We start from the raw sequence: 11,432 nt of genomic DNA, 5'->3' as shown, positions 1-11,432 counted from the left end.
AGACATTCAAAGTCTACTGTTGGTAAATGCTTAGAAGTGTTTCTTACTTACTAGTTTCTCGTCTCACCTTCTCTCGTAAAGGAAATCATATCCTCTCTTGCCATAATAAGATCTAAAACAGCATTTTGCTCCCTAGTTTATTTTGTTGAGGTGGGGGTACTGACATCCATGTAAAGCGTTTTTTTTCTTGTGTTCTTGATAAGGATTATGAACATAAATGAGTCATCCATATAGCTGCACAAAACTGAGTGATTTTTTTTTTGAGGCTATATATCATCATGACTAAGAATATTATGGCAGAGACTGCTAAAAGTTCATCAAGCCCTGTTTGTTTTCCTCTTGGGCACACAGACAACACTGCCAGGTCACACGACTGAGCCTGGCCAGTAGAATGTGGGGGGAATTATGTACACCATTTCGGGACTTGCCTGAAAAACAAATTCCCCATGCTTTCCCTATTAGCAGGCTACATAGGGAGGTCTCTAAGGATGCTGTGGAGGGCAAAGCCACATGATGGAAGGAGCCTGTGTCTCTGAGTCATCCTTGGAGACAAGCTGGTTAGAGAGGAGCATCTATAGGGGACCCATGTTTTAGAGAGAAACAAACCTTATTTTGTTAAGCCACTGAAATTTGGGGGTGGGGGGTTTTGGTTACATCTATTAGCCTATTGCAACCAGGTTTTGATTCTAGGTCAAATTGCCTGGGTTCAAAACCTCATTCTATCCCTAGCTGGCCAAGCTTAAACAAGTTACTTAAATTCTCTGTGATTCAGTTTTCTCATATGTGAAATGGTGATAGTAACATTACATACCTCATAGAGTATTTGAGGTGACTGAATGAGGTATAACAGCCCTTTAATAAACCTGACACATAAGCATAGGTTATTATTACTTTATTACCAGAAACACTCTCATTTTAAGATCATATCCAAATAAGGGTCTCTTACAGAGTTTGGTAGAGAACTGTAAGCTAATTTGTAAAATGAGAAACTATCCATGTATGATGTTCAACTGCAAGCGTGTTGAGTTTTCTAGAAGAAAATAAGGGAGAATGGGAGGAGTGAAAGGAGGAAAGGAAGGAAGTAATGAAAGAGGGAGGGAGAAAAGAACGAAGACTTCTCTATTTCAAGCAGCTTATGTACTAACCCAACTTTGCTAACAGGTCTGACACAGCAAGATAGGAAATCTACTTCAGCACACATCAGCTCTACATCAGATCTACATCAGATCTAAAAATCTACATCAGATAGTTAATGTAGACAAAGCAAATTCTGGAGGCTGACCAACATTTTCTCTTGCCATTATCTGCAGTAGTATCCTAGACATCTTTCTGCCTTGGACATTGAATATATATTGAATCTCTCTCTCTCCCCACCCCACTGCCGCCCAACTTTTTTTTTTTCCCCTTCAATGACATATACTCTCTGGCTTTGTTCACCTCTCCTCATTTGTCTTGTTGTAAAAGTAAACCAAACTGAAATACACCAGTAGTCCATTGCCACTTAGTAAGCTTTATTCTGAGACATGATGCCTATAAATAAAGCAATATGATGCCAGAGGAAAATAAAACCTCACCAAATTCACAACTGTGCATTTACAGTTTCTTCTATAAATAGATGAAGATTACAGGTTTTTAAAGTCAATGAAAGACTACAGCAAAAGTTGTGTGAATTTGGAAAAATGAGTGAAGCATAAAATATAGTGTATGTAATAGAAATGGGTTTTACTCAGTAGCAATGACAACAAAGTTAAACACAGGGAAATGAGTGCTTTGTAAGTTAGGTAACAAGGAACCATGAAATGCCCTGCTTTTGGTCCCTTTGGAGTTTCTTAGAAGAAGCTGCTCACTATGTAGGCAAATATATGAATTTAGCAGTTGGTTATTTTACTTGTCAAGATGTTCTTCATTTTTATGAAAGTGAACTTCTATTTTTCTGAAGTCTCCAAGGCAGGAACAAAAGGAGACATATCTGTGGAGAAAGAGGAGCTTTTTACTCCATAAACAAATAGTGCTTATTCTGAAAAGAAAAAAAAAAAGTAGAGAACTAAAAAAAAAAATGACATTTTCTGCAATGTTACAATGCCCAAGGACAGTTCTGATTTGATGCCTTAGCAATTTACATGGAGCTTTACTCTAGTGGTTTCTATAAGCTTCAGCAAAAACAAGGAACAGGACAATATGCTATCTCTGAGCCACAGGAGCCTTTTCAGAACCTAGTGCATATATTTCAAAATTCTCCTAACAGTATCACATGAATGGGCTGTAAAGAAAAAGCCCTTTCAATCTTCATGGTGATTGAGTCTTGTGGGGCATTTGATTTACCTTCCAGAGAGTATGTGGGCTCAAAATCATGTGTAGTACAAACATGAGCACGATACCAAAGGTAACATTTCACCTACCAGTACAGATGAATTATTTCACTAACCCAGGCAGCTGAATTGGTTCCAGGACAAGGACAGTTAGGCTCTGGGGATAATTCAACAACAGGACCTGCCAGTTACACCAGGCCACCTTCATACTCAACAGCTCTTAGGACTATCAGTGGCTTCCTCATCCTCAATAACAAAAGAAGAAACTGACCTTTACATACTTTAAACGAATCCTAGAATGTTGTGGTAATCGAACATGGCCCAGTATAAGCAACAAACACAGATGATAGAGCATATCAACAATTACTGAGATATTACTTCAATTATGCAAATATTTCTATACTTTAGTATAGACATTTCTCAGATCGTGAGTAGAATCAACATTAATTGGAGCTCTTGGTTTCCAGGAAGACTCTTCCAATGAGTCACTTATGCATTTTCCAGCCACTCTTCTGTGCTAAAACGAACAACGCAGTGGAAAAAGTATTAAAAAAGGAGACATGAGATAAGAATTTAAGTCTCAGTACTTCCATTAGTCTGTTTTATAGCCACCGGCAAGTCACTTCACCTCTACCGGTCAATTTCCTGAACTCCAAGATGCAGGAGCTGGATTGTTTGGTCACTAAAGCCCCTTGCAGTTTTACAAGTCAAGACAATTTACAAAGGCTAGCACTGGCTCCTTCAGTCATGGGATCTATGTAAACTATTAAAATGATGAGGTCTTGCCTCTTAAAACTACAGTTAAGAGAAAAGCATTTTTCCCTCTTGGCCCTGGGACTATAAATCATTTATTGTGCTCAGACATGCAAACAACTGACACTGGACAACAGAGTTTGTTCTTTGCATTTGACATGCCACATTAAACACTAGATGGGTATGCTGTTTAAAAAAAAAGGTGAGCCATCTGATTATATTTTCTCACTTATTGAAATTAAACTGAGCTTATAATTAACATCCAATTAACAGCACCAGTTGAAGTACTTTAGTGTTGTTTTTTTCCTGAGGAAGTAATGAGTGATTCTCTTCTAGTGGCTTTATACTTCTGGAAAGGTCAGCAAAGTTCCCAGTTCAGACTCTTGCTCCCACATCAGCTGATTCATTCCAAATCCTCAAAGAGCAATCTCCTTATATAATTTTCTCTTTTCCACAGTGGTCACAGTTCTCTAGCCATATAATAAAAATCATGCAAATCTGAGTTTGCTTACGGTAAAGACAGGCTTCTTTGAATAGGGGGACCAATGTTCACTCACATCAGTGCAAATGGAGCTTGATGCGCTGTTTTTCGATGTGACTTTAGCTGAGCTGCAATCAGCAGAGGCTACGATACAGATTGCTATACTTCCAGGTCTGATTTGTGACAACTGTGGCATCTAATTGTGTCCTCAGTTCTAGATTTAGCAGCTTCTCTAGCTTTATTCTTTTGTCCAGCCACTGAATATGATTTTATGTGCTCTTAGCAATCAGTACATTTAATCTGGATTTTCTTTCTTATTCAGGATTCAAAATGTAACCCCACAAATTTCAGATAAAGTCTAAAACAGATTTTCTGTGATTTATACACATCAGTGAGAAATATAGGATTACATGTATATCTTTATACACACACACACACACACACACACACACAGGGACTCTATGTGCATACAAACAAACGTCCTCCCAAATTGCTTTTTCTTTGATAGGTTTGATAACAATGTAAAATCATATATTCTAAAAGTTTTCTAATTCACATTACCATCATAACAATATAAATAATTAGTACTTATCACTAGGCTAACTTAGAAAGGATGCAAACATTCATTTTAAAACCCCTTTAAAATGTTCTTGCTTTTTATCAAGGATTCTGCAGAATTAAAAATAATGTTTACTTTATTATCTTTAGCTTGCATATTTTTATATTGATTTCAGAAAATTGTGGCCATTTTCCACACTCCATTTGCCTAGAGCCTTGGACGCTATTGAAATATTTTTATTTTTCACAGATATTACTTAACTTCTGGGATGTATACATATCGATGATGAACGAGTTAAATTTTCCAATGTTTAGGCGCTGGATGAAATCTCTTTCAGTTGCTAGAAAATGGACCAGAAATTTGCACTACAAAGGTCTCTCCTTGAATTGCTCCTTTACCATTCTCTTCTCTATCAGTAAATCTTAGATGGAAAATTTCTCAACATGGGAGAAATTAGACTTTAAATTTCCACTTTATATTTCCACATTAGGAAGCTGAGGATAAAGAAGAACAGGAAATGGAAGCAGAGAACATTAAGAATGCAGAGAAAAATAAGTCATGTGACTCTATCAAAATGATGATGACACTGGGAGTCATTCAATTAGGTCTCCATGTTAAGAATAATCTGGTTTTTGTTTCTCAATTTTAGAAAAAAAGAGATAAGAGACAACAATAAAAAGTGTAGAGTTGGGGTTTAGTTAAGGAAAAACAGGAAAGGGAAGGAAGGGGAGGCGCCCCTTACCACTCCAAAGGAATCGCTGCCTATTCTACACACACCTACTGTCATAGAGTGAGGGATGCAGGGCTCTGTAAAAGTCTCCATCAGAGAGCGCGACAGTGAAGTAGGAGAGCAAGGATGTTTTCCAAATTTCTCATTAGTAAGGGCTAAAACAAATAGGGTTGGTCCTCCATTTACCAGGAAACTAAATAAATTACATTATGTCATTCCCTGAAACACTCTGATAACCAAGCTTCCTTTTTATTTAAAAGTGGAACTTCTGTATCACAACAGGGGGGAAAAACAGTCTGTATTACAATTTTGACATTTTCATCTGTTTATTTTTCTTTGAGTGGGCATTTCTATCCATCATTAGCTCACAAAAACTAGCATACGTAGAACTGAAAATCACATAAGGAAGCAACAAAAGAATGACAACAATAATAGTTCCAGCAATGTAAGTGGCACTTGGTCATTTTTATGGATGTGAATATTGAGGTATTAAAATGGTAGAAAAGAGCAGGAAAGAGGTTTTTGTCCAAGATGGACCATTTTAAAGGTAGCCTATCATGGGACTTAGCACTGGTAGAGACCTGGAAAGGGCTCCCAAGGTGAAATGCATCATCACTTCCAGCCTCCAAAACAGGCTGTAAGTTAAGCCCAGCTTTTGTCTTTTGAATCATTGGTAAGGATGTTTTTGGTCTCTCAGCTACTCTCTCAGCAAATCAACCCTCTAATATTTAATGAGCAATGAATATATGGAGAACAAAGTAATCTTAAGATGGGGACGAGAAACTGTATTTCTTTACCTTTATTTCTTCCTGTTGTCTCTGCTACCTCATCTTTTCCCCACCTAAATAGAGCCACGAAAAAAAAAAAATTCAAAGTACTTTTGTTCACAGGATTCCTAGTTTATGGCCAGGGCCATCCTTGGGATACTTTTTGCATAATCCTGATATAATACATTGTATTTGGCACTGAAATCAATTGGTTACTAGTCTACATAAACTCTATTCTATACAAATATTAGGAAGGGGAGCAATCTGGAATATATAGTAGCAATTAACAAATTAGAGATCATCTGCTAATATGTCAGAATGCATAGGCAATAGCCTGACGGGGTGGTCACGGGCATCACATGGGACAGCATATGTGAAAGGACTCTACATGACAAAGCACTTTAGACATCAAGGTAATTATTATTGTTGTTATTATGGTATAGCAACTGATACAGTTTGGGGAAAATAAACCCCAAGAAGGCAAAAGCTCTGGTCAGATTAAATACAAGGAATCATTTCCTCTCCATGTCTAACAGTTGGCACTTGGCAATGATAATGAAATGTGTGGAGAGACACATCTTGGGCCTATAAAATAGAAATTTGTATATACAAATATATATTATGAAGTATGGTAGGATACAAATTGATGTAAAAATATGCTTTGCTTTCCCTGTTTCATGATTTTAAAAAGCATAAAATTTTGTGTTGTTGGATGTTGAAGCAGAGTTAGTAAACCCTTTTGGTTATGTTTTAAGAATGTTTTCACAGTCTATGTTACTACAGTGTTGGTATCTTACTTGTTGAATAGCTTTCTCAAATATTTAGCACTCAACCAAAAATAACTAAACATTAATACAGATCATTCTAGTAATATGTTTAGTTATATTTTGGGGGGTAGTAAGAATGGAGTGATGAGAGTAGAAATTCAAAAAGAGTTGCTAGTTAGCCCATTTTGAATGAAGTGTTTGAGATAATCAAGTAATCCCGGTGGGTAGGATGTCCATATCTTCCTTGTGAATTAGGAAATGGCCTGAGGCTTTAGCTGTAGGAGGTACTGTAGGAAGATGGTAAGTCAGGAAGAGATTCCTTTCCTGCCCCCAGGCCAACTAGTTACTGTGGCAAGACCCTTGTACCCAGAAAGCATTTCTTGGGTCAGTGTTTGACAATCAACCATTCTTCAAGATGGCGGAGCTGCTCAGGTTCAACAGACAGCAGAGTCAATAACCTTGCCTCATGAGACCAAATCCCAGGGCTTTTGGAAATTACTCACTGTCCAAGAATCCTGGGCAACTATCTTGAAGGATAATCTTCCCATTTCTTAGGTCACTCTTGTCATGTTACTGGCCTTTATTTCAATTCCAGTTAGATTATAAAGTGCAGTATGAAATGTTGACCCTTCAGAAAGAACGTAATGAGCACGACTACCCTCCACGAAATCCCAAGTTCAAATTACTGGCAGAATCACTGTCCATATCTGAGAATGTACAGAAACTTGATCATCATTGTTGTTGCCTTTATCATCACCAGCATCAGCATCATTAGCATCACAGTTGCAGTATCATGATCATGTCAAGTGATGTGGCAAGGTCAGGAAAGCCAACATCAAGACACTGTCCAGTTTGGGTGTGTAAATATTATCCTGTGTTTCTTGGCCCATTTAGCAAACACTTTCTTTTCAGTGATAAACCTATGCCCCCCATATGGGGCGTGTTCATGGAGAAAATATTCATCACATTCGTCTCTTCCTTGTTCATAGTAATGGTAGGGGACTTTTCTATACCCTTCTGTCCTAGAAAAGAAATAAAGAAAAGGAGAGAAAGACTGAGATGAAGAATGAAGTATTCATTTACAAGACTCCATTATGTGCCCAGTAAATGCATTTACTTGCAAACCCATGCATGATTCTTGCCCATGAACTCACTTAAAAGCTATTATATATAAAAGCTTTTAGGAAGACATACCAGATCCTTAGTGCCTTAATAAATCAAATAAAATTTATGTATCACACCAATTACATGCAAAAATATAGCTACCCTTTGAAGGAGGAAATGGTGTATAATGGAAACAAACTTTGGATAACCTGATTGCTCTTGCAGAGCTTGAAGAAGCTTAGTGATTTTTCAGAGTAAGATATTTGGTTCATCTGCGCTCCATTATGCTTATAGTTAGGGTAGAGATATTTGATTATGAAGATTGTGGCTTAGTTACCATTTTGACAATATGATTAAAACGCTCTCTGAATTATATTGTGCCCATCATTGGTAGGGAAATATATTTCATTACCTTCATGAAGCATGGAGCGTTTGTTTCATTATCTACTTAGAAACTATCCCACCAGCAGGAATATACTGTGGATAGACATACCCATTTTAAATAAGGATCTGACAGATTACTCACTTAGTAGTGAAATATAATTTCCAGGAATTCTCATTAAGGTATCAGCTTCTCTGAGGCTTCAGGACATTTTGTCCTTCAAGATCAAATACAACCATTGAGTAGACAGCCATCTATCAACCATTAGAGCAGCAGAAATGACAAACCTGCTTTGCAAATTAAATAACCACTGAACTTGTTCTGTATTTCCAAGCCACAAGTCCCTGATATGCCTCAGACTAAGGGGAAAATGTTCCTTCTGACATTTGACATTAGACTGTGGTAAATATTTTTCTTTTTTTTATCATCCGTAAAAGTCACAACTTGATGCACTGACAATAAAATGTCATGTCAGCAAAGAATGCTGGGAAATAATTGTTGCTTTATCTGTTTCTCAGATTTATGATATTAAAATGAATTGTGATATTTTGACAACATATCAGAATTGGAGATGCATAAAAATAATTTCCTGTGATCTTACTTGCAATAGGTGTCATTTATCATCCCGTAGACGTGAATGCCATAACAGGCATCCATGGCCAGAATGAAGGTAAACCAACCCGTGCTGAGATAAGAGCCAGACTGGACTCTGTAGGCGGAACAGAAACAAACAATGACAAACAAAACAAAACAACACAGAAGACATACACAGAGCAACAGCAAAGTGTGATGAGAAACGGGCAACATTTTATCAAAAACATAGCCCTTGTTATCAGGAAAAAACATAAGGAAACTTGACAATCTGTCAAAGATACACACTTATTTCAAATTATCTCTGAATAATTTATAGGCATGCTCTCACTCTTAGTACCTTAAGCCTAGAAGCTATGTTGTATGGAAGAGAAGCCAAATGGTGAATATCTGGAGTCAAATAACCCTGCTCCCTTCAGGTGAAAAATAATTTAGTTGATTTCCCGTAAGACACAAATTAGTACTCTATATCAGAGGACAGGTTTTCTAAAGTTGCTTGGAGCCCTGATGGGAGCTGAGTGATAATGGTGTTATCTTACTTACCTGGACATGTCACTTTCTCTGAGGCTTGCTAAGTGAAAATTGGATGCAGTGCAGGTGAATGACTTGGTCTGTGAAAGCATCTGAAAAGTTTTCCTTCACTGTTTTCCAGGCGTCATGAGACAAGACTTTTCCTTTGTAAGACCTATCATACCAGTCTCTTTAATATGCTGTTATTGAACACCACACCTACCCTGTGCCCCTCACCGTTGTAGGTGCCGTGGATGCAGTAATTATCACAAAAACCAAGGCTTTTGTCTTCCTGCAGGCCAGAGGATTGGATCTGGAGGTGACTATATTATAAAGGTTGATCAGGGAAGGACGTTTTGATAACAGAAGCAAAGATCTGGGAAAAAAGGGGGTGGGAGAGGGTGAATGGGAAGAAACCATGTAAGCCGTACTGGAAAGGCAGCCTCACGTGGGTAGCCTTTCAACGCCCTCTTGGTCACATAAGAGTGGGCCTTGGGCCCGGAACACTTCCTTACCAAGGAGTTCTCACAGCCTGTGCTGGACTTATCACCCTGTGTGTGAATATCTTTCTCTGTTTCACAGTCAAGGTGCACGCATTTGCTTAAGTGTCATATGGCACGTGGCTAACCTCACTGCTATAGCCATCTCCTTTAAAAAGGGGATGGGGTCTTTTGTTCTGTGGCACAAGAGGGTTGCATGCAGGCCAAGAGTCTGTGTCAGCTGCTGGGAGGGACCTGCTGCCTGTGGGGAGCCGATGCCCACTATTAGAGCTGACCTTGCTCTATCTCTTCTCTGTGTGAGGATAGCATTTTTCCATCCAGTGCTTGACTGTGTTGTGTTTTCTTTTGTGACTCCAATACCAAGATACAGTGGGCAGAAGTGTTTGGACTTCTACTCCTGGTGATAAGCCACAGATGCCCCTTGCTCAACAGACCGAATGAGAGAAGAGTGTCCCAGGAAGTGTTCCATCTCACAAATATGAGGAGTGTGCTTGGTATGTTTAAGGAAGAGGTGGGAAGTACAGTGACTGAAGGGGGAGAGTAATTAGATAAGTCCTGATTGGAGGATTCTGTTAAGTTCCAAATGGTTCAAGGGAATATTTGATCTCCATATTTGTCTTTAGCCAAGACAACCCAATCCATCCAATACACATGATGGCCTATCCGCTTAAAACTTTCCCCGCAGGGGCATCTGGGTCACCCAGGTTGCTTGGCAACTGAGTAGCACCACTGTCTTAAAAAGACTATGTTTCCTATCTTCCATCTAGATGTCTTGGTAAACTAGAACATGGCCGGCTCTTCTCCTCCAAACCAACACTTCACCACTGGTACAGCACTCTAGCCAGTAGTTGTTCCCACTGATGTCCAATATCCTTGCTGCAGTTCTCCAGGGTCAAGCCATCAGTGTGCTACAATTAGGACCCTGAATCCTTTGATTCCTTTTTAAAATTTTATTTATTTATTTTAAAGAAGATGTTGGGGGTAGGAGTTTATTAATTAATTTATTTTTGCTGTGTTGGGTCTTCGCTTGTGTGCGAGGGCTTTCTCTAGTTGTGGCAAGCGGGGGCCAGTCTTCATCGCGGTGCGCGGGCCTCTCACTATCGCGGCCTCTCTTGTCGCGGAGCACAGGCTCCAGACGCGCAGGCTCAGTAGTTGTGGCTCACGGGCCTAGCCGCTCCGCGGCATGTGGGATCCTCCCAGACCAGGGCTTAGAACCCGCGTCCCCTGCATTAGCAGGCAGATTCTCAACCACTGCGCCACCAGGGAAGCCCTGATTCCTTTTTTTTAAACAGGCACCACTTGGTATCAAATCACTTAAAACAGGCAAGCATTTCAGAAGCACGGTGAGGGTTGATAACTGGATTTTTAACTGGATTTATTTTCATCGACTTTGGTTGATTTGGAAGGAGAAACAGACCCAGAGCATTTATATCCACCCCCTCTGCCTATTTGTCACTGAATCTGAAATGCCGCTATGTAAATTGACTTCCTTTGTATCTCCCGGTGTGTCTTCTAAATGGAAAACATTCCGGAAACAGGATCCCATTCAGTTACATGCACTCTCCTCTGTGATAGGAACACTAGCAGCAGCATGGGTTAGAGGCAGGTGCCAAATGGGTGGGAAGACACAGCACAGCGAGGGGAAGACACAAAAGAGCAAGCTGGCTTAGAAGAGAATGGAACCTGCAGTCAATCCTGCATTCTGGGGTCTGAGGAGGAACAGCGATGATGGGACCTGCTTAAAGCATCATCTGCTTAAAAAGTCATTGGAAAATTGGGAGAGATCAGAAGAATAGAGTCTTGACTAAAAGCTCCCAAATCGAAACTAGAAATTTTATCTATGTACTGATCTTTTCCAGTTATTATTCCTGCTGAATTGTATTTTTCCCCTTCTTCTTGCCTTTTCCTTCTACTTTTTCTACCTTCCAATCCTCTCTATCCTTCTTCATTACTAGGCTGACCAAGCACTAGTAGAGATC

At 39.2% G+C, this 11,432-nt stretch overlaps 1 protein-coding gene across 6 annotated transcripts in view; it reads right to left on the bottom strand.

The window, feature by feature from the left end:
• Window positions 1–1,701: 1,701 nt before the first annotated feature.
• The window catches only part of ST6GALNAC3 (ST6 N-acetylgalactosaminide alpha-2,6-sialyltransferase 3), a 595,740-nt gene continuing 586,009 nt past the window's right edge, over window positions 1,702–11,432 (bottom strand). For 2 of the 6 annotated variants that reach the window (XM_032606587.1, XM_032606565.1), the window contains 2 exons: window positions 8,454–8,561; window positions 5,076–7,388 (listed from right to left, as the gene is read on the bottom strand). In XM_032606587.1, the coding sequence (XP_032462478.1) occupies window positions 8,473–8,561 (89 nt within the window). In that variant the 3' untranslated portion in view covers window positions 5,076–7,388; window positions 8,454–8,472. Of the gene's footprint in view, window positions 2,827–5,075; window positions 7,389–7,900; window positions 7,948–8,453; window positions 8,562–11,432 lie in introns of those variants that run through there. The other 4 variants (XM_032606594.1, XM_032606582.1, XR_004345944.1 and 1 more) reach the window with 3 other exon arrangements.

Source organism: Phocoena sinus, chromosome 1, assembly GCF_008692025.1.
Source record: "Phocoena sinus isolate mPhoSin1 chromosome 1, mPhoSin1.pri, whole genome shotgun sequence".
Classification (NCBI taxonomy): domain Eukaryota; kingdom Metazoa; phylum Chordata; class Mammalia; order Artiodactyla; family Phocoenidae; genus Phocoena; species Phocoena sinus.
Note: the sequence above shows the minus strand (reverse complement) of the source record. Positions and strands in the feature narration are given on the sequence as shown.